This window comes from Lissotriton vulgaris, chromosome 7 (genome assembly GCF_964263255.1).
Source record: "Lissotriton vulgaris chromosome 7, aLisVul1.2, whole genome shotgun sequence".
Lineage (NCBI taxonomy): Eukaryota > Metazoa > Chordata > Amphibia > Caudata > Salamandridae > Lissotriton > Lissotriton vulgaris.
Window position 1 is genome coordinate 479,992,725 of NC_141695.1, and position 24,442 is coordinate 480,017,166.

At 44.1% G+C, this 24,442-nt stretch overlaps 1 protein-coding gene across 1 annotated transcript in view; it reads right to left on the bottom strand.

Annotated features, from left to right (window-relative positions):
* Nucleotides 1–24,442, bottom strand: part of LOC147701913 (cytosolic phospholipase A2 gamma-like) — a 1,137,524-nt gene that overhangs the window by 455,634 nt on the left and 657,448 nt on the right. Inside the window, exons 10-12 of the mRNA XM_086930543.1 lie at nucleotides 17,038–17,175; nucleotides 10,505–10,630; nucleotides 9,690–9,797 (exon numbers count right to left, since the gene is read on the bottom strand). Coding sequence (XP_086786669.1) covers nucleotides 9,690–9,797; nucleotides 10,505–10,630; nucleotides 17,038–17,175 — 372 coding nt within the window. The remainder of the gene's footprint in view (nucleotides 1–9,689; nucleotides 9,798–10,504; nucleotides 10,631–17,037; nucleotides 17,176–24,442) is intronic.

Below are 24,442 nucleotides of genomic sequence, written 5' to 3' on the forward strand. Positions count from 1 at the left end.
TCTAAGGTTATGGCCCTTTCACTGCAATGACGCAGTTAAACGTATATCCAAACGAAAGGTAGCAATGCCTATGCACTGAGCAGCAAAGCTTTACGAGACATGGCAGTCACAAGAAGTGAACAAGATGACATTATATACACATACCAGGGGCCTAGCTAGAGCTTGGAATGGAAATATAGAAGTGCAGGCACTCTGGAGCAGAGTACCTGCGTGTTTCTGAGAAGTGCTGGTGCTCTCCAAGTAAAAGTATTGCATTTTTCTTGGGAAGGGCAGCAGGTACACTCCCTCTCAAAATAAAAAAGTGACAGACAGTACTAGCTCTACTTACAAGAAATGCACAATCCTTACCTTAGTCTGCACACGAGGTCCCGCGGGCCCCGGCCGGTCTCGGAGGCCCCCCACCTGTGAGCCATGGTGTGGGGGCACAATCAGGAAAATATGCGGTAAAACCCCGAGCCGCGGGAGGTAAACCCTCCGGCGGGGCCAGGGTGGGGGATCGGCTGCGCGCGGTACTCCTGGGTCCAGTGGATCATCACACCAAAAGCATTCCCGCCGCTCCTTGCGTGAGTGACGTATGGAAGTTGAACGTCATTGACGTCCGGACGCTGACGTCGTACAGCAGCCTAATAATAATCTTGGGCTGTGGCCGGGTAATGGGTTGGGTGACACCGTGACCATCACATGGGGTGACACCACCATGAGCCTCTGCTCGCCTCCTTATATGTAGGAAAGCAATACGATTATTTAAAGCAGAGGCTCACGGTGTCACCCCATGTGACGGTGTCACCCGGTGCGGTCCGCACCCCCCTAGTGACGCCACTGGTCTGTTGTGGTGTGAAGAGGGCGAGGCAACTACGGAAGACACACAACTCCTCTCTCTGAGGCCGGCTGCTTCTAAGAAATGTAAATATGATTCATCAGCAAATCTCGTTGCCTCTCCGGAGCCAGAATAAGCTTTCAAATATGGCGTCATCGGACATTCAGAACAAAGAGTTGTTCTTGCAAGAGGTCCTGATGGCGTCACCTGTGCTGCATGGCATCCTTGAAACGGAAACTGATAAAAACGGGCTGCAGGGGCAGAGGTCCAACTGCTATTACCCAATTCTAACTTCCGAAAGTGCTGCAAGCACTTACACACTGATCCTTTGTGCACACTGTGCAGTGGACTGTCCTGTGCTGTCTGGAACCTAGCTTATACAGGGTGTAAAACTGTTATTAACCTGCAGCAGCCTTATGCCTTGTGTAAGATTATTTAAAATGAATAGCTTACATATTCATAGTGCTTTCTGTCGCATGCTGGGGCATCAAGGCACTTTAAATATACAGGTCACAATTCCCTAATTCATCAGTCCAGAATCCTGTGCTTAGACACAAAGGAACTCCTACTCTGCATCTCATTAGCGATAGTTGCGGGGGCCCTCTGTGGCGATGGTTTTTGCGGCTGCTATCGCTTGAAAACTGGTGCTGTGGGCTGTTAGTGTTATGTTTATAAAACCTGGGCTTTCTTCTAATGTATTGCACGTGCGCTATGTCTCTGCACGCGCGACCTGCTGGTGCATTGTGACGTCAGGGTGTTCTACCTGACCACCAGCAGGTTGACAGTTGAGAAGTGACAGTTACGTGATAGTGGTGACTGCAGTTAGACGTACCTTGGTGTTAGGTGTATACTACAATAAAGACTTTACCACTTACCTGCTTGACTGGTCATCTTTACAAGGTGGCGACGAGGGTGGGATCCTGACACCCCGAAGAACCCACCAGTGGCCATCTGGTTTGTTATTGGGTACGTCTGAGACTGCAACGTTTCACCATCTCATCTTTATTCCGCATACAAGAAGTTGAAGTTACGCGGAATCTCCAGGATAACAGCTGTCCCTACATGCTTGTTTTGCGTGTGGCATTGTGTCATGGATCGATTAGCGGCGTTACTGTATCGTGTTCATCTCAGGAACACCCCTGGAGGCAAGAAGTCTGGATGTCGTTCTGAACACCGTTGTCCACGGGTGAGTCAGAGTTTCCCAGCTGTCGGTATCAGCCCTGCGCGCTGACAGGGATTTCTAAAGTTTCACCCCTCCGGTACGGGTTGGGGAATTGAGGGAGTGTGTGACTGAGTTCCAGCGCTTAGGGGGACCACCATCTAGAGGTCTTATCGCTTCAGATCCACCGTCAGCGCAGTTCCTCATTGTCCTCCTCCCACATCCTCTGGCCGTTTGATGATCTGCAGATGCGTAGAGACACACTTGTGTGAGGGGATTCTTCCATCTGTGCATTGTTAGGCCGTGTATGCGTGTGGAAATTGGAGAGGAGCGAACGAGTTAAGTTACTGGTGTGTGGAGAAACGACGTCGAATTTGATTACCTCAGCGTGTGTCACCTCCCTGCGTAGACACGACATCCTGAAGAAAAGGTTCCTGTCAGGTTGGGGTGTGATGTCAGTGAAACGCAGCGTAGGACGACGTCGGGCGGCCATTTTGAAAAAAAAATCGAAAGCTGCATCATTGTGCTTGTCATTTTCACGGTGATACGCACACCCGGCAAAAGAATATAAGAATCATTAGCTACAGTGTGAATAAGTGTTTCAAAGCAGTAAATAAAGACTGGTTGTCCTTAGGAGTTTGGAATCGCGTGTTGCTCATAGCGGTGACACGCACACCATTGAAGTTTGTCCTTGGGAAATAAAGCAAATTATTACGGTTCCTCTGACATGGGAACAAAAGAATTTGTGCAGTGATAACAACAGTTAAAGAATACCTTAAAGGTCATAAAATAAATAGTAATATCCTTTTGGGAAAGAAATATTATTTACTAGGAAAGGAATTTTACCTCCTTCATTCTAAGAAAAAAAAAATATATTGTTACTTTTAGGTATTGTTATTGTTATTGTTATTGTTAATTTAGATTTGTAACGCGCTCAATCACCTACAGGCCTCTAAGCGCTCAATCACCTACAGGCCTCTAAGCGCCTCTGAGCGTATTGACTATGGCTTCAGGCAATGTTTGGAATCTATCTCCACCCTTACCTTTCATACCAACTACAGGGGGTGATGCCCTTAAATGGGAAGAATGGAGGGAGTACTTTGAAAATTATTTATCCACTTTTGAGGGAGAGGAAGAATTGACTCCAGAGAAGAAAAAAAAGATTCTTCTTCATTGTTTAGGTGCTAAGGCTATGAAAATCTACAATCGCATCAACAAAAAAGGAAGACCTGGAGATGTTTATACTATTGCACTAGAAGATTTAACAATGTATTTTAAGTCTACCATTTCCATTTCTGTCAACAGATTCATATTTTTTCAACGCAAGCAATCACCAGAAGAGTCTGTAGAAGATTATGTTGCTGCGTTGAAAAATTTGGCACTCACGTGTAGATTTGGGGCTTACATGACGAGCTGGTTCTTGACCAGGCCGTTATGAGATCCTCAAATAAACATGTCAAGGAGAAACTTTGGGCTAAGGGTGAGTTACCGTTGGAAGAGGTAGTAGAAATAGTTAAATGTACTGAGTTAACTGGAAGGTGTGCAATGGCTGTTTTACAAGAAGAAAAATCCTCTACAGAGGACAAATCTATGGTGGCAAAAGTCATTAGTTCTAAGAAAACTAATAGCAAGCCTAATTCAGGTTATGTACAGAGAAGAGATTCAAGCCATAAAGCTAAACTTTCAGATGACAGGAGATGTTATAGGTGTGGCAGTAGATACCATTTGGCAAATGTCAGATCGTGTCCGCTGTGACACAAAAATGTTCTAATTGTAGTATGATAGGACATTTCAGTGCAATGTGTCCTAAGAAACAAAAAGGGGGCAGAAATGTAAAAGCTGTAATTTATGAAGAAGAAGGAAATTGTACATCTTCAGATGAGGATGATATGAATTTGTTTGTGTTGAATGTGAAAGATGGTGTAAACAAAAAGAAGAAATCTATTTGTGGCATGAACATTGGCGGGGTAGACATGTTAATTGTGGCGGATTCAGGCGCGCCATATACTATAGTTAATGAAAAAGTATGGTTAGAGAAATTTGTTTCAACCATTGGAAAAAAATTGAAGAACCCTGATATTTTCCCTAAGACATTTCAGCATGAACCCATTGAAATGCTAGGTTACAGGGAACTAGAGTTCAAATTTAAATCCCAAGAAACAGTTGGCAAACTGTATGTATCTAAGGTGGGTCCATCGGTATTGGGGTGGATTGACCAAGGAGAACTGGGTATAATTCTTGATCCAAACAGTCCTGATCCGGTTCTCATCTTACAAACAGAGGAAGAATGTAATAACTTCTTTAAAAAAGGTATCCTAAGGTGTTTTCAGAGAACATAGGGAAACCTAAAGATTTTGTACATGAAATTAAACTAAAAAGAGATGCTGTGCCTTGTATACACAAATCAAGGAACATACCGTTTTTAATCATTAGTGAGGTGGAAGATGAACTTAGAAAATTACGAAAGGAGGGCATCATTGAGCCTGTTGAATCTGCTGAGTGGGTTTCGCCCATGGTTATCGCGAAGAAACCCAATGGCAAGCTCCGGCTATGCATTGATCTACGCGTTCTAAATAAGAACATTCTGGTGGATCAATTCCCTTTACCAAAAATTAATGAGATGCTGTCCCTTACTAATGGTGCTAAATGGTTTTCAACAATTGATCTTAGCTCTGCTTACCACCAGGTGGCTTTACATCCCAAAAGCAGAAGCCTAACCACATTTGTAACCCCGCTGGGGTGTTTCAGGTTTAAGGGAGTACCATTTGGACTGGCCTCTGCTGCGGCCATGTTTCAGAGGTTAATGAGTGAAATTTTCAAAAGGGAAAAAATTTATTAATTTTCCAGGACGACATCATGGTAACAGGCAAGAGTAGAGGTGAATATGATGCAAAACTAAACAGAGTCCTAGGGTTGCTAGAGCATCATGGACTTACAGCTGATCTGCGCAAATGTAAATTTTCTGCAAATAAAGTCACATATTTGGGGGATGAAATTGATGGGAATGGCATAAAATCAAATAAAGAGCTGCCATCAGCTATTAGAGAAGCCCCCTCACCATAAAATAAGGAAGAGGTAAGAGCATTCCTAGGCCTATCAGAATTTTATGCCAAATTTGTAAAGAATTTTTCATCGAAAACCTTACATTTAAGAGAACTCATAAAACAGAAAAGTAAATTTGAGTGGAATGTTGCTTGCGAAGAAGCTTTTGACAAAATAAAAGAAGACATTTGTGATGCCCCACCTCTTCAAGGGTTTAACCCCTCTTTAAAGAGCATAGTGACAACTGATGCAAGCAACAAGGGGTTGGGAGCAGTTCTATCACAGATTAATGAGGAAGGAAAAGAGGTTACCGTTGCTTTTGCCTCTCGCTCTATCACAACCACAGAAGAAAGGTATTCTGTGATTGAGAGGGAGGCACTAGCGTGTGCATGGGCTTTGAACCATTTCAGGCAATACATTTGGCTGTACAAAATCACCCTTAGAAGTGATCACAAACCCTTAGTAAAAGTGCTTTAAACAAAGGGTCTTCAAGTTGCTTCCCCACGTTTGTCCCGTATTTCAATGAAATTGTTAGAATATAACCATGAAGTTGAATACCTTCCGGGAGTGAAAAACAAGGTGGCGGACTGTCTAAGCCGTTTACCTCTACCAGTCAATGAAGACCAGGTTCAAGACATTGACACTTTCTGTGTAGCTAATGTCTCGGCAGAAGTGCCATGTATCTCGGGGGCAGAGTGGTCAGAACATATGGAAGAAGATAAGGTTCTACTTGAAGTAAAGGAGAAAATAAGGACTGGTTGGCCTGAGAAAAAAAAATTACCTTCTCTTTTGCGTCCATTTTGGGAACTAAGAGACGAGTTATCTATAGAAGGTGATTTGATTTTGAGAAATGGAAAGGTTGTTCCGCCCAAAAGTTTACGTACTAAACTCCTGGAAATTTGCCACGAGGGGCACCTTGGTATTGGTAAAACTAAGAGTAGAGTCAGGAATTCTTACTGGTGGCCTGGTTATGACCTAGAAATTGAAAGAAGTGTCAGGGATTGTACAGCCTATGAAAACTCTGACAAGACAAAACATACATTTAGACCACCCCTTCAACCCCTGTCTTGTCCTAACATGCCTTGGGTCAGATTGGGGATTGACATTTGTGGGCCCATTTGTGAACAAGGAGAAATGTTATATCTAATTGTACTAGTAGACCATTTCTCGAAGTGGCCAGAGGTTGAAGTGGTGCAAGATGCTGATGCTAAAAGTGTTGTAGGTTTTTTGCGGACGCTATTCCTAAGAGAGGGTCTTCCTAATTGCATGGTGTCGGACAATGGCCCACAGTTCACGTCCAAAATTTTCAAGGAGTTCCAGAAGAATCATGGTATAGAACACAAAACCACGTCTGTTTATCATCCTGCTGGTAATGGAGCAGTAGAAAGGTTTAATCGGGTGATTAAAGGCATAATTCAATTGGCAAATCAGAATGACATGTCATGGAGAAAACAACTAATAAAAAACCTTTGGTCATTCCGGGTTACGCCATGTGTATCCACAGGTACCAGTCCCTTTGTAGTTTTGAGAGGAAAGACCCCCAATACTAAAGATAATGTAGGTTGGGCTACCCCTAAAAGAGAGATGTGGTCTCCAGAGGAGATAAAAGGGAATGTACGAAGGTCACAAACCATAGGAAAGAAATACTATGACAATAAGCATTCATGTAAAAAGGTTGACATCAAAGCAGGTGACTATGTGAGAGTGAGAAATAACAGAAGTACCAGCAATGGGAAAAATCACTACTCTCAACCATTGGAGGTAATGAAAGTGTTTTGTAATTCCACTCTTTTGAGCGATGGAAAATCTTGGCATTTTTCTGCTTTGTCATTATGCAAGGAGGGGAAAGGAATGATTGATTTTCAATCCACTTCTGAAAATAATGAGGTTTCCTGTTCTCAAGACTATGATTGGATTCTAGACCGGGAGGAAATTGAGGGTTCTCAACCAGGTGGTACCAACATTGTATCTTTGGGTACAAATGAAGTATGTTCTGGAAGTGGGAACAATTCAGATGCCTCACGGGTGGAAGACAGTAGTAGTAGGCAGAGCAAGGAGACATCGGAAGAGTACAGGTCTCAGACCAACAGCGATACAGATTCTGATTCTGGTGACTCTGTTTATGAAGATGTTACGTCTCAGGACGTCAGTTGTCAGGATGAACCTACTGTGAGCAGATTTGGAAGAGTGTTCAAACCACCAGCTAAGTTACAAGATTACATTTGTGATTAACTGCGGTTTATCCTCCTCATCCTCAAGCTTCAGCCGGACATCCATAGTCTCTCTTGTTGTTTTGGGAAGGGAGATGTGTTATGTTTATAAAACCTGGGCTTTCTTCTAATGTATTGCAAGCGCGCTATGTGTCTGCACGCGCGACCTACCGGTGCATTGTGACGTCAGGGTGTTCTACCTGACTACCGGCAGGTTGACAGTTGAGAGGTGACAGTTACTTGATAGTGGTGACTGCAGTTAGACGTACCTTGGTGCTAGGTGTATACTACAATAAAGACTTTACCACTTACCTGCTTGACTGGTCATCTTTACAGTTAGCACCAGCTTGTGAATAGTGGGGTCATTTTATCTCGACTTTGGGTGCGAGAACGTGCCAGTAATTTTACAATAGCTTATTAAGAATATGCCCCTCAGTGTAGAAAGCATCACTCTTACCTCTTGGATTTCCCCTTACCTAAACAAAAAGCATATCTCCAGTTCGGGAGTCTCTGTACTAGCTGACAATCGCAAAAAGATCCTCTTTCAAAGTAATATGCATCACTCAGAGCAATAAAGTAAAAAGGACCAAAATTCCTTCAATGAAAAATCACCAAATTAAGATGTACATCTGACATTTCATTTAATGGATCCTATGTGTGAGTAAAATACCCAGGCAAATTTTTAGAACCAACTAGCACATAAAGAGTGGCTTAGGCCACATAAAGAAATAATATTCCACTACTGTTAGTACACATTAGAATACAAATGTAATACTTATTACAATAACATGATAATTGATAAAATTGATACATAATTATACACAAAAGATAAAAAAGTTTTTTGTAGCATTATAGCATATGCATAACTTCAATCATTCAAATAGTTCATAAATATAAAAACTGTTGGATGGTTTCCTGTCTCCTGTCTACGCGTTTCGACACTTTTACGTGCCTTCCTCAGGACTGTACCATCGTGCTATTTTTGAACTGTATCAGGGGGTCCATGCTGTCTCGCATATTTAATGGATCCTACACACAGGGAGAAATCTATTGATGGCACAACTTCCCTGTTCAAGTTGTCAAACTATGGAATTCCTTAACTGCAAAGCCACAAGTATTCACTTTGAAAGGTTAGGACCTGCTTACTGTTGGTGATTTCCTTTGACATTTGCATGATAAATTCACCTTGATGTGATTTTTGCATCACCTTGCATGTGGGAGTATGTACTGGAATCCTCTTTGGGATGACAGCTATCTTTGCATATCTCTTGCAGAGGGTGACAGGGTTTTTTTGACCCACAGTTTAGAGAGTGATTTTTTCTTCGTCATCATACAGATTTTCAGCAGGTATATGCCACCCTCTCATTTGTGTACCTGAATGTCACATGTGATTATATAGATTGAAGATAAAGTCCCTGGCAATGTTTTCCAATTAACAGATTGATGAAGCAATCATGGGCTAGCTACACAGCTGACACAGTGGCCCTCATTTAAGGTTCTATAGAACGTTGAGACTTGTGCGAAACCATTTTGGAGCTGGAAAGCCTGTGACTTCTACGTTCACAGGGATTCAGATCACAAAATGGCTTTTTGCTTTGTACTAAACCTATTTTCAGATCCGGTAGCAGGTTACGAAATAGGAAAGTGGGTTTAGGAAACCAGAACGAATGAATATTTAGAAAGAGCGTAATTAGCGTGTCCCTTCCAAATTGCAGTTCACTAAGGTATGTATCCTATGCAACTGAAAGCTAGTCGTTTTTCCTTTTACTCAACACCTCAAAGGAAGTGTTAACCCATACGGTATTGTGAAGGCCTATGTACCACTACCAACTCTAAAAAAAACGACTTTTCTTCTAAAATACACCCCCTTTTCTATTAAGGAAAATGAACTGCATTTAGAAAAGACTTTGACTATATTTAAAATACGATCATAGGGTGGTCTTCTGACCCGAGCAGGAAACCATTTCCTGTAATGGTATTCAAGCATTATTAGTCGCAATTTACAAGTACCGTAAGAATATTGACGAGGTACGAGTCGTCACTTTTATTGACCTATTAGTACGTTGGTTGGTTTGCAAAATTCCTTCCACTCCTAAAAAGCTGGTGCGCAATTTGCGACTACTTTTTGCGAAGGAAATGTTCATGCATCATGCCCTTTATGCGATGATTGGATTATTGCCTCTAACAATTTAGATTAATTATAGCATTACTGAGATGCAGTTTTACCTCATTATAAACCAAATTATGAGTGGTCAACGTATAGAGTTTTTAAGAAAACCATTGGCACCCACAACACTTGAAATGGACCAGACCTGAATTAACAAATTCATTTTCCACTCTTGTTTCATTCTTCGAGGAGCAGCGGGACAGGCTCCTGCTGATGGATATACTGATGACGAAATGTTAGAAACAAAAAAAATACAGAACATTAACAGTTCACAGTGGCAAATATCGTACTTACTTATGTTATAATTAAAGTTATTGGTCGTCCCCCATGTCCAGGTCCCCAAACATTTCACAATTTTGAGAAGCAGAGTAACCTCTTTTGACTGAACTGGGACCATTTTGGCTGCAGAAAGAAAGTCGGCATTTTAGGCATAGGGACAATACTCCTAATCTCTCGGTCAACAGAGGAATCATAACCATGCCTAACGTGCTTCAATAAAACATTTTTCCACAAATTTTCCAGCTCTCCCATCTCGTGCTCTTTGAATCTCACTCACTATTCTGAACCCAAATCGAAAGTAATTATTTTGGGAAAGTTTTGTGCAGAACGCACTGGCAATCGCTAGTGTGCTGCCGGAACACTGACCACGATTTTCACAGCTGGACACTACAGCCGATTTAATTGCTTGATGAAAGGACTGCATCGCCAATGACCGTTTCTTTACCCACCCCCCTTCTTTACCCACCCCCCCGACCCGATCCCCGCTAAGCCTCGGTAGTGGGGGGAATATAATGCTCCACCCTGCCAATAGATCTTTTTCCTTGCTCTCCATCCAACACTGTCCCAACCCCTCACACAGGTGTCCTGCAGAGTCAAAAATTTAGCATTTGCTCCCAGCAGGTGGTAAATGCCTGTGTTCAATCCCAGGAATAAAAAACATTTTGTGCAGAACTCCACATAGTACTTTGCGGTAGGTATAGTTGTTCCCTATTCCCAGTTGTATAAAGTGTAATAGCAGAACTGTAGAGATACCGACTTCTTCCAGAAAATCCAGCCTGCCAGAGTCGCCAATGCACAGTCCACAAAAATGTACAGAATTTCTTACTTACGAGTAAATTCCTGTGCCATCGTCATGGAAAGAATTTTGACTGCATCAGTTTTTGTTTTGTTGTCACTTGTATCCCAATATTTAGCCATCAACGTAGCCAATTGGCTGCTGGACGTACTTTCATTACCTGTGTGATCAGGAAAGTAATCTTTCTTCAGATAAAATGGCATACAATTATTTGGTTGTAAGAGAAATAGATGGAAATGGCAGAGCTACACATGCAAAGCTTGCCATAATCAACATAACTGGCACATCAATTGGAATAGGTACTAATGTGATAAAAGCAACTGGTGCAAAAATCTGTGAAAACAACATAATACAGTAGAGATCTTTACCATATAAATGTAACACGTGAATGCACATACTGGTCACTGGAGTCAAAAACATTAGAGAAGTCAGTGCACTTTATGTGCAAAATATGGATTTTGCTGCATCCCAGTGATTGCAGCTATGTCTAGGCAGGGTCTGGGGGCAGAGAGGGGCTTTCTTATGTTCTCTTTCACAAAGAAAGGCCTGATATAAAGGACCATCGGCCTTTCGTTTGTAAAGTATGATCCTTTCTGGGAGGCATCCAGAGCTTACCAATATAAATGCTGGTTCAATAAAAGGAAACAAAGGCACAACCATTATCACCTCACAAGCACTTTAGAGAAACTATGATTTAGAGGCAGGATTTGTCTTTGTTCAACATCTTTATGTAAGATATTTGCATACCAAGTAAAATGCAAGATTTAACCGTGTGTATGAGTAATTACCCAAATAACAATTGTACACACAAAAAGAGAGACAATAAATCATGCAAGTGTGTGAATCAATGTACGTGAAATGTTACATAACACAGTGAAGATTATAAAATATATGGGGGCAGATTTATGTTAACTGGCGCATCCCCAGGGATGCGCCAGTTAACGTGCGCCACAGTGCGCCACAGCTCCGCCACCCATGGTGCGCCGCATTTATAATGCGGCGCACCATGGTGCAAAAACGGCATAGATGCGTGACGCATCTGTGCCGGAAATGTGGCGCATTGCTGGAGTTGCGTCGCAAGCGCGACGCAGCTCCAGCAAGGCTCGGGGGTGCACCATGTGCACAATGCTGCGTCAAGACCTACGCCTGCTTCAAGCAGGCGCAGGGTTTTGACGCAGCATTGCCCTGAAAGTGACTGAGTGAAATCTCATAGATTTCACTCAGCCACTTTCAGGAGGCGTTCCTGTACGATAGTTTAAAATCAGCCTAACGGATTCACTGTGAAATTTGTCCTTGCTGTCAATTTGCTAGCAGAAGATTTTTAAACATAATAAATGTTTATATTGACTGTTGGGCTCTGCTTTTCGATCTCTTGTGACTCCACCTCCCCCCTCTTTCACACCCACAAGCCCATTTTATATGGTTTGAGAAATACATTTTTTCCAATGCCAGCACTGGAGTGGGACATCATAGGCGTGAACGCAAAATCCGTTCAGCTCGCGGATTTTGCGGATTTTCGGTAAATCCGCAATCCGCGAACTCCCGCGAATTTACCGAAAATCTGCGAATCCGCAAGCGGTGGATTCTGGGGGCAAAAGTTCAAGCCTTCAAGCTTGAAGTTGTAACTATTTTAGGATGGCGCCGGCAAGCTGCTAATAGATAAAATAAGCACTAATAGATAAAATAAAGCAGGTTCTCGAGCACCTGCTTCATTTTATCTATTAGTGCTTCCTGATTGGTCTCTGACCTTTTATACACACAAGAGGCATGAACTCGCATGGAAGCCCCGCACGTTTGGTCCTGCTCACACACTCGCGGTGTGCACCGTCTTCCCGCCATTTACCAACTATGATAGCTCACTCAAGGGACCCCTGCGCCCTTCGGGACGATTGCATAGTAACACACACATGGTCGCTGGAAATAGTTGAAGCTCAAATTCAGTGACTCATTCATCAGTCCAAAAACAATTGTGAGCATTGTCGAGGCTGGGCAGGTGTGCCTTCTTCCCAAATCTACCGTCGAAAATCAGCTGTGATGCTGGATAGAGGCCTTTGTATCCTTGACTTTTACGAGCGCAATCCAAATCCGCGAATCCGCAAATTCACGGATTTTGCGGATCCGCAAATAGGCAAATCCGCAACTTCGCAGATCGTGGATCCGCGAAATCCGCCCATGCCTAATCATTAATCCCTGAAGAACAAGATGGACGCTTCAAGAAGTGGTTAAGCCAGTCTTCTGCTTTTTAATAATGACCCTTAAGAACCTAATTGCTGAGTACCGGTGTTAGATCTGACAGCCATAAGGTGGTCTTCCCTTCAACTTTCAGCCTACCTCCTCCTCTTTTCTGACCTCGTTCTTGATGACTTTAGAACACTAGAACTGGTAAGAAGCAGTAAAGTGCACAAAGTGATTGTGCTCGTTCCCCTAAACATGGTAATATTAGCTCATCCACAATTGGCATATTTAATTTACTTATGTCCTTAGTAAAGTGTACTACATTTGCCCAGGGGCTGTAAATTAAATACTACTAGTGGGCCTGCAGCCGTGATTGTGATACCTATTTAAGTGGCCCTCAAACCTGTCTCAGGCCTGCCATTGCAGAGCCTGTGTAGGCAGTTTTAAACTGCCATGTCGACCTGGCAACATTAACATTTTTTGCCAGGTCGATACTTTCACTTTTTATACATATAATTCATCTGTGAGGTAGGCCCTGGGCCACCTAGAGGGCAGGATGCAGTGTATATAAATGGCAGGACATATACTTTTACATTTTTCATGTCCTTGTTGTGAAAAACGACTACAGCTGTTTTTCACTACAACAAGGTCTAGCTCTCCCACAGGATAACATTGGGATTACATTATAACATCCTATACTTGCAATTCACAAACTGGAAAAGAAAAACCTTTCAAGTTTGGGTCTCTGGAATCACAATTTAGAATCACAACTTATGGTGGATCCAGATTTTAAAATGCAATTCCGAAAATGCCACTTTTAGAAATCTGGCGTTTTGTGCCATTAGCCATTTGGTTCCTACTGCCTGACTATGATCACATGTCTGGGGTGAGTGACAGATGGTCTTTGTGTATACCCCCTAGCCAGCCACATACAATGGGAGCTTAGGTGTGACTTGACAGGCCATCCTGGGAAGATAGGAAAGAGGAGCTGGATCCAGCCTCATTTACACCTGAACAGGTTGTGTCCAGTCTCCACATAAAGGGCTGTGTACCTCCCTGTAGTGAGTCTAGAGCTAGGACAAGAAAGGAAGACCTCTGTGCACATCAAAGACCTGTCTTTGACGTCTCTTCCACTTCAAGGGCCCAACTGGCTATAGATGTAGGACCTCTAACACCACCACTTCATTACACGTCTAGATTTATGATTACTCAGGCAGGAAGAACAACTTCTGTGCTGCTGAAGGACTGCCACTCTACTGAACTGCTGCTTTGCTGGACTCCTGTGTTGCTGTGCTGACTTGCTGCCTACTGTTATCCTGCCTGGGTGAGAAGGATTGGACCTACATTACTTGAACCCAGAGTGATGCCAAGGGCCAACGTTATTAAATGTAAATATCACCTTATGTTAATTTTATTATTAAAGTGCCTACCAGCAATTGTTGTATAACGTATGTATAGCGTTATTCATAATGTCTGCTGCACGACACTGACCATCCAGGGTAATAGGCCCAACCTTTATTGAACGTATATATCACGCCACATACACCTATCAGAATATATGAATAGTGTTAATCATTATGACCGCTTGCACAATACTGACTGTCTTCACTAGACATAGTAAAACAATGATACACTCGAGAATGCCATCCATGCCGGCAGGCTTGTTTTCAGTTCCCATGGTTACTAGTTACCAATCGGCTTATCGAACTAGGAAACTGTGATCCACCCGCTTCCCTGCCGAACTCACAGTGCCGGAAGGCGGGAACCCAGGCATTTAACGCATTCCCGGTCCCCGGCTGCACCTACCCTGCTTCTGCACCTGAACTCTGCGATCTGTGAGTCTGCCCTGCCAAGTGGTGACATGCCAGTGCTAGACCCCTGGAAGTGGGCCTAAAAAGTTTGCTCCAGCACAACAGACACATCCTCTGTTGAACAGATGCATTGTTGCTGTTGCACAGACCTAAATGGTGCATCGCCGCTACAGCATTGATCAGCACAGACAGATCACTGCGTCGATTGTACTAGACACATTGCCTTCAGAACCACCACTGTGCTACGCTCTTCCTGGCACAAGGTTCTCACATTCCTGTGAAGGCAGCCTCAACGATGATGCAGAAACTCCGCATCACAACTTCCTCACTCATTGGAGCCTACACATCGCCTCCACTGCACATTGCATTCTTGACACCGGTCTCCGCATCGCAAGCCCTGTTAACAGGATCCTCAGCATCAACACATCAGGATCTCTCGTATGGCAGCCTCACCACATCTCAGAACTGGGGCATTGCTTGTGCTTCATTATGCATCCTAATCATGAACCCGAGCAATGCTACGCAACCTCGGATTCAGATTCTTTTATTCTGCGGGCCTAACTAGGTCCCTGTAGCTGGCTGGTGTCCCATCGCGGTTGGCTGAAACTTTTGACTTTTTCCCAGTCCAACTCTGTCAAGTATCCCATTTTAGTGCTTTACAGTATTTTTACGTAAAACAATTAAGAATCAATATCTCAAGTTCTACTTTTGGGATTTTTTTTGTTTTGGTCTTGTTTTATTTTTAAAAGACAGAGTTATTTTTCTAAACTTGTGTGGTATTTTTTGTGTGGTGTTGTCACTGTTTTCCTGTTTAAAGATTTGTTCAAATTCTTTACACACTACCTGTAAGTTGAGCATGACTGGTCTATGCCAAGTTACCAGATGGTGAGTAAAGAGTAATTTAGGGTTTATCAGACATTTACCGTGACTAGGACTGTGGTTGCTGTTTGACTAAGGTTCACACCCCAGTCAACCGACAACCCAATTCCTGCCCCTATGTTTACACTTTGCAATGCTATCTTGCATACTTTCAAAAAGCAAACTCCTATGATAAGGATGACCTGATTCCATCATTTATCATGACCTACATCTATCTTGTCCAATATCAGAACTTCTCTACTCATAGATGATTTTCCCTCATCCCTGAATGCTGATCCCCAAGCTAAAAACCTCAGCCTCACTGACTCACATTCCAATTCTAGGGGAAATTCCTAAAAAAACAGTACATAATTATCTTCAAGAGCACCATGATCTTCGCAAACTTCTGCTCCCACTTTAATTCAGAGGGTGTTACTATGCAGGAAGCAGATGACTTTGTATCAATCACTGATATTGGTTGATTATGTCTCCTGGTATTGCTTGTCTTTCAGTTGCCATTGATCACTGGGTCCTAATTTTATGTCCCCAGTCAGACAGTGGATCCAAAAAAACACCTAAGCCTGTGAAAACTGATAGCCAGTAACCCATCAGTCAAAGGACTGCTAGTGGGTGAATGTTCGAACGGCCCACAATATATGGGCTTTCCAATGTTCATATTTCCTGCTTAGGTTAGTCATGCAAGCTAAAACAGACTTGAGCAAAAAAATAACAACAATGGCTAAACTCTTGGGTTTTGTGTTTCAGAAGCACACTTTTGGTTTGGAAAAAATGAAACTAAATATCAATAACGCCACCACAGCATTACATTTCATTTTAAGGAATTCTGTTGTGTTGTTGAGGGCCTGTGCTGCAAAAGTGGTTTGTCTTACCAGAAGGAGCCTCAAATTATAGTGGGTGGCCTGAAACGGCACAGACAGGGATCCTCTGCAGCCTCAACAGCATGGTGGTCCTTCAAGCAGTTTCTAAGTAAGTCTAACAGTCAATAAGGGACAGATTTGTCAACTTATTGTGTTGCCCTTGCATCATGCAACATAACACTCACGAAAGGCCCTGTAGTGCTTGGTAAATCTGGAGTATCGCAAGGCAGCACAAGACACTGTCTTGCGTTACTCTGCCTCAGGGAGGCACCCATTGGTAGAGCATGGGAGTTCCCATGCATCCAACCATTGATTTTGGTGCATTTCCAGACTTACCATGAGTTGTAGAGCTGGGAATGCATCAAAATGCTACGCCTTCCCCAAGGAGGAGTAACAAGGACAGCTATCTATAATTCTTCTCGTTTTATCCTTTTTTAACGTACACTCTCATAGAAAAAGAGTTTTTGTGCAGAAAGGTATTCCTTCCTGCAAAAAACCAACCATGCCTGCAAAACACTCACCCTTGCACCACGACCCAAAAAGAGCCTATGTTGCCACTAGGCAGTCAAAAGTGCAACAGTGCAAAGAGAGGGCAGGAATGCGACATATAATGTTAAATATGGTGCATTCCTGCCCTTTCACGCAGTGTAGTGCAGTGAGGTGTCCTGCTGCGTTGTGTGAAATATTGATTAATTTGCCTCTAATTGAGAAACAATGCATTGTAAAAATTAGCAAAAAATCACAACCAGTGATAGTCAAGGAAATCAGTGACACTGAAACAAATACAGCAGTTCATTTGAATGACTTAAAAAGTTGAGTCATGCTAATAAATCCAGTTCTCTTGCCTGACATGAGGTTGATCAAGTCCTGCAAAGGTTGCTTCGAGGCGCCTGTTCCAATGCTGCTATTCACGAGGGCAAGTGCCTGATTCAAGTTAGTAACAAATGCCAAATTAAGAGGCGTTTTAGTACCTGGAGGAAAAACTGAAAAGAAATAGGTTTAGCACTGAGTTGCTCTTTAAAAGCAAAAGTAATAATTTGGGATCTCTGAGCAATCATTACCTTCAGAGAAACAACCACATGGTTATAGGACAACGGTAAAAAGGTCATCTTTAAAGGATAAAGTGATGTCTGAAACTCACATAAATGTGTAACAGAACACTGTGCATGAAAGAGAGAGGTAAAACTCTGAAACTGAAGCCATTTAATGATATACCAAGATCATTTTGTTTGCGTTAGTGACTCTAACTGCATTAGATTTGGGTCTAGATGTAGTTAGAGCTAGTCGCAAAGTACTGGTAGCAAACGTTTACTAGTATTTGTGTGACAACTGAGGCCATTTGTGAAGCGACTTCGGTACTGATAGGTCAGTTCGCAAATTATTTATTCGTGGTGGGTCGTAATTTGCTGCACCGCATGAACATTAATGAGGTGGGTAGCAAATTGTGACTCCCTAGGAATTGCACTCATCACAGAAATGAGCGCCGGCTGGGTTAGCAAACCACTATCTCTGTGGTTGACTTTAAAACTAAGCAATGTATTTTTCTTTACCTAGTTTATTTAAAATGAGATTTATTTAAACAAGAAAAATGAAGTGTATTTTTAGTTTTTAATAGTAAGCAATAAAAATATTTTTTTCAACATTCACAAATGTGAAAGGGTCTTCTGGGGTCCACTATCTGTTTGAGAATGGGTTACTTCCTCCTTTAAGGTGTTGATAAAATATCAGTGCTTTGCGACTGCATTTCCGTCACAAAATATTAGCACATACTACTATGATCAGTATTTGGAAGGAAGGATTCCCCTTCCAAATACAGAGTCTTAATTTGTAACAAATCCAAATTGGAATTTCGGATATGTGTTACTGAACTGCAAATTTGGTTTGATACATCAGACAATGGGCCATAGGTATCAAACTAAAATGTATTCACAAACAATGAAATTTACAGAATTTCAGCGTTGGCGATCGCAATTTAGCTTTGTGTTATGTAGGTGAGTTTAAACCTACACACAAAATAAGGAATCACAAAAATTGTGATTCCTTATTTTGCGCAAACATTTAGATAATCGCAATTTGTGATTCTTTAAATGCTATGCTAGAAGACTACACAAATTACAATATTGCCTTAAGGAATCGCAAATTACCACCAACTTCAAGTTGGTAATATGCACTTTTTTTATTTTTTTCAAGATGCAATGTTACACACATTCATGCCCTTAGGACATGTATGTGTGCCACATGTGCACACATGCACATTTCAGGGATGCAACAGAGTGTCATTTTGGCACCCTTGCAACCTTGAAATTGCATTCTAAATTTGCGATTCTCCAATTGGTAATCGCAAATTGACAATGTCTTCCCATTCAATCCTAAGGGCCTCCTAGCCCGTGGGAATTACCGGGATGGTGTTTCTTATTTGCAAATCTCAATATGTAGGTTTAGCAATTCCTACATACATTGCATTTTGCGATTCTCAAATAGCGGTTCTCTAAAAATTGCTATATGAGAATCACAAATATGTCCTTTGATACATATGTCCTAAAGTCTTTTTGAATTAGCAAATTGCCCGATTCTGTTAATTGGGAAATTTGCAACTGCAAAAAGGCTTCCTACATCTGGCTCTTGGCTTTTGTATAATACGTGCAATGTTCACATTGAGTCCTTTAGGAGATAATGAATAACCTGCCCTCGTGATTATCCGAGCTCCAACACCAAGCGTCGGGAATGGAGTTTAGATTTTGCAAAAAATAATTCCTAATGCATCTTATATTTTCATAGTATATACATAAGAACAACACAGAAGTCATGAGAGTCGAGTAGTAATATCGCTTTCCTCACAGAAATCTGGCTAAATGACCACTCAATGAGCACACTTGGCCTACTCTCCCCTCCTGGTTACTCTGTTCTTAGAAAAGATAGACCAGACAGAGTGGGGGGTGGTCTCGCCATTATCTTCAAAAATGATCTCAGATATCCTTTGTCACTAACCCAGGCTACTCCTCCTGCGAATACCTGGAAGCGGAACTGTCAACTCAAAACTCCCTCCCAATTCGCCTATACAACATCTATCGTCCCCGGGTCCACCACAGCCCTTCATTGAAGACATATCTGAGCTCCTGACGAAATCTGCATTATCCAACTCAAAAAATCTCTTTCTTGGGGATCTTAACCTCCATTGGAACAATACCAATGACCCCACTATCTCCCTCCTCACTACTCTCCTTAAGATCAGTGAACTCAAACAACTTTGCTTATACCTAACACACTCCAAAGGTTCCATACTTGACGTAATTCTGTCTAACGAAGATCTGACCTCCGTGACCAATATCACCCACATTGACTGGTCTGACCATCACCTTATACTGTTCACCATCAATAGCTCACAAGCCTCCCCGCCTCTAAAGTTAACAGACCTAAGAAATTGACAAGGAACCTAAAATGTATCCCCCCCAGACGCTCTCCAATCAAAACTCCAAGCTCAACTCCTTCTCATTCCCCACTCACAAAATGCAAAGGAGCTCACTGAACACTTCAATAATACTGTCACTGGTATTCTTGACGAACTGGCCCCGCCTAAACTCAAAAACCAAAGAAACACCCCCTCAAACTTTTGGTTTAGTACGGAGATAAATAATGAAAGACGGGCACTCAGATTAGTGGAAAGAACCTGGAGACACCAGCCCTCACCATCCCATCTTGCTTATCTCAGACGTGCTAGATCCGCGTACAAAAAACACATCTTCAAGCAAAGGGCATCCTCACTCAACTTGATCGTGCCAAAAACAGACCCAGGGAACTCTTCAATATCATTCATAACCAAACCCTCCAACCCGCTCCCCTAGGACCCTTCTCACCCACCCACTTCTCTACCTCCCAACCACTCCACTGGCCTCCCTTCTACCACTTCACCGGCTACCAACTCCCCTAACTCACAACTAAAGAACAATGCATCCTTGCTCAACTTCCTCCCCGTCACAGAGCTAGAAGTCTTCTGAATAATTGGCAATTTTAAACCGTCCTCCCACACAAAAGACCCTGTACCCTCCAATCTTGTCTCCACCCTTAAGCACATCTTTACCCCATTCTGGACCAAAATCATTAACACCTCTCTCTCCACGGGCTGTGTCCCCACCTCCCTTCAACTTGGACAAATCTCGCCCATAATTAAAAATCCTAAAGCTGACCCAAATGACCTTAACAATCTCTGCCTCATCAACAACCTCCCCCTTCTCTCAAAGGTCCTTGAAAAATGTATCCTAGTACAACTTGACAAACACATCGAAAACTTCAACCTACTTGACCCCCTTCAGTCTGGCTTCAGGAAAGGCTGCAGTACCGAAACGGCAATACTCAATGTCATTGATGACATACATCATTCACTTGATAATGGCGAGACCTGCCTTCTTATTCACCTTGATCTCTCCGCACCGTTTGATACAGCCAATCATTCAGCCAAACTTAATGTTCTTAGAACCCGTTTCGGCCTTAATGGCACCGCCCTCAAATGGTTCACCGCTTACCTTCAACACCGAACTCAGCAAATCAAAATTCAAAATTGTCTCTTTTACCCCACTCCAGTCTCCCAAGGATCTATTCTCTCTCCTTCCCTCTTTTACCTCTTTATGGAACCCCTCACTCTCATTCTTAAACAAGCAGGCATCAACCACCACCTATACGCCGATGACACCCAAATCTATTACAAGATTAAAACTCATGCTGACATCTTACACCTGAACAACACCTTTCCCAAGATCCAATTCTGGTTCCAGTCAAATCATCTTAAACTAAACCCTAATAAACTGAAATAATTCTCTTCTCCCCTAAAAAGAACCCTCTCCCCGTTCAATCATGGATTTCAGACCTTAACGCAATCAACTGCTCACTCACACTGTCCAACTGTTGGACATGGCCCTTTTCCTAAAAATGTTCGTTTTTCGCCCCCCTGATTTAAGGATGTCTCCCCCATGGTAAAGGTTACTGTATAGACCATGTGTGGTACGAGATGCCCTGGTTAATGTTAAATGTGATGCCATGGTGTGTGCACTTGTGAACCCCCTGTCATTAAAATGTACCCTGATGAAATGCTGTATTTGAAATGGCTGCCAAGGCTATGTGTTGTGCCACCTGACTGCAGAAGGTTAGCGGTCTAGTTGTTAGGTACCCAGCCACCCCAGCCTTTGGAGGGAAAGCCTTGCACCCAGGGTGCTCTACTCCTCCCCTGTGCCAGTTTAAACTAGTTCACCACAGAATTCTAGAAGACTCTGGCACTGCCTTGAAGGTGGAGTGAGGGGAATATAAATAAGGGGGATGTGCCACCATGTGCTAAGACAGAGCTGGGACAGGAACATGAGGGGACCTGCTGCCGGGAGATACCGTCACATGGGCCTGTGTGCTGGACCCTGCACCCATCTAGAACTCCTCTACTGTCCCCAGGGCTAGTGGAAGCCCCACTTCAGGAGTTCAGGCTGCCGTGTAGGAGGAGGGCCACGCTACAATGGGGATGGTGAAAGCCTACCGCCCTGTTTTGATGACGCCCCCACTAACTGCTGACCTGGCCCCCTGAAGAAGGAGGGCCCCCCAAGGTCCCCAAAGCTGCCAGGACCCTGCGCCTCGCAAGCGCTGCACCCAGAAGTGCTTGAAAGCATCGTTCTTTTGCCCACTACGTCACCCCAGTTTGGACCCTGCCATATGCAAATCAGTCTTGACCCTGTGCCTCATGGAAACAGTCCATACCAAACTGCCAGGCTTGTTTCCAGTCCAGGGAGGACCTGGCCTGGCAGTTCGGGCTGGACTGTTCACATTGGGCTGAGGGGCAAGACTGATTTCCATATGGCTGGGTCCTAACTGGAATGGCATGGCAAGCAAAAAAAGATGGATTTAGGCCCAGATATTTGTACCGGGGTGAATGTATGACATTGTTCTGCATTCTGTCCATCAACTGTTGTTTTGCATTTGTCACCCCGAGTGGGATGGTAGGCTCAGACGTGAGGCCCATGCTCTCCACACCACTGGAGTCAAGCTATCCTGGCTGAAAAAGGCTGATAGCCAGAAACCGGTCCTAGGATGCTTGATTCCAGTCCAGGAAAGACATGGCTTGGCAGTTCGGGCTGGACTGTTCCCATGAGGCACAGGGTCAAGGCTGATTTGCATATGGCCATGTCTGAACTGGGGTGGTGTGGAGTGCAAAAAAACGATGGATTTAGGCCCAGATCTCTGTACTGAGGTGAATGTATGACATTGTTCTGCATTCTGTCCATCAACTGTTGTTTTGCATGAAAGCAAAGGAGAGCGCATTGGACTGAACCCCCCCATCACCCAGGAGGTGAGAAGAGGTACCCTGGGGCCAGGGCCGGACTGGGAACCAGAACCGGCCCTGGCAAAGTGCGCGGCCGGCCCCCCGCCCCCCATCCGGGAGGAGAGGGGAGGGGGGAGAGGTGCGACCGCGCTCAGTGACAGGGCCGGTTTTCGGCCGTTTTTGTTACAGAGCCGTTTTTACAGCATAACGGCCCTGTAACAAAAACGGCCCCAGGGGCCCAAAACCGGCCCCCAACCATGCAGCCCACCGGGGAATTGCCCGGTGCCCTCAAGGGCCAGTCCGGGCCTGCCTGGGGCTTGTTGCTGGGACTGTCCGCCCTCTTGCGTTGTGCTGCAGAAGCGCTGACTGGCCTGAAGGAACTGTTGTACTGTGAAGCGCTGCCTAGCCCAAGAGAATGTCTGCCTGCTAAGCGCTCTCTCTTCGTAGCCCTAGCACCCGGAACTGCTGTCTGCCCACTGCACACTGCCACTTGCTCACCCCTTACTTAGCGCTTTTTCTCATTGATTTTGAGAAAGCCATTGATTCTGTGGACTGGCACTACCTGGGTGACGTGCTGGCGGAGAAGGATTTCGGCCCGCGCTTTCGCAACCTTGTGAAGGTTCTTTTCACTCAACCAAAGGCACGGGTGCTAGTGAAAGGGGGCGTTGTCAGAGGCCTTCTCCATTCATGGAGGAACGAGGCAGGGGTGCTCCCTTTCACCCCTCCTCTTCGCCTCGGCGATCGAGCCCCCGGCAAGTTTGATTTGGTCAGGGGACCACATCCGGGGATGGGAATTGTCCAACTCTGAGGTGGACAAAATTACCCTGTATGCAGACGATGTCTTACTCTGTCCGGCCCTAAATGTCACTGGGTGTTACACTCCTTCAGGCAGGCCTCCGGCCTATGACTAAACTCTAGGAAGTGGGTCCTCTTCCCACCTACATTTAGCGAGGGACTGCTATGATTGGCAAACCACAATACCTCTCCGACGACAATCACTCAAATACCTAGGGATCTGGTTCCCGCTACTCCTGGACCTCGCCTGGTACCTCAACATAACTTAGTTGGTGAAAAAGGTGAAGGAAGACCTCTGCAAGTGGCAGACGCCCCTCCCTCAATCCCCTTGCGAGGGCGCCTTGTTTAAAATGATGATTCCGCCCAGATTCCTCTACGTCCTCCAGAACAACCCCTTCTGTATCCCGTGGACTTAGTTTCGGGAGCTAGATAGCACAGACACCAAATTCATCTGGGGGCGGAGGCCCTGCATAGCATTGACCCGCTGCCGGATCCTGTCCTTCAATGGGGTCATGGGGATGACCAATTTGTATGTATATTACTTGGTGACCCACCTCCTCCCCATACTTGATTGGTTCAACCGAAGATGGTCCGATCCGGCCTACAGGCTCGAGTTTAGTGAGCTGGGCATACCTCAAATTCAATCTATGATGTAAGGATGGTCCACACCTTACATTTGCCCAGAGTTGACGTGTACTGTGCTTCTGGCATGGCGGGCATCTCTGCGCCACACCCAATAGACACATCGATTAACTCAATATACACCTCTATGGTGGTACCTGGCTCGGGGAGGTTAGTGGGCTGAAGGGATTTTGGTCTTGGGACCTTATAGGGATCTCACAACTCGGGAATGTGTTGGCACGCGGCCACATGTGATCCTTCCAGGACTTACAATTTTACAAATACCTGAAGCTGCGTCACGCTCTCCACTCACATATATCCAACAGCACAGCAGTTCCAGAATACAGCCCACCCGAGGCACAGATTATGATAAGAAATTTGGGGAAGGGAGCCATCTCCTGCGTGTACAAACACTAATCAACAACACCCCAACCAAACTAGACCAGCTCAGAAGCCAATGGGAGGAATGGGTGGGTCCACTTGAGGAGGAGTAGTGAAGGGATGCACTAATAGCACCTAATGGCTACAGCTTCAACGAG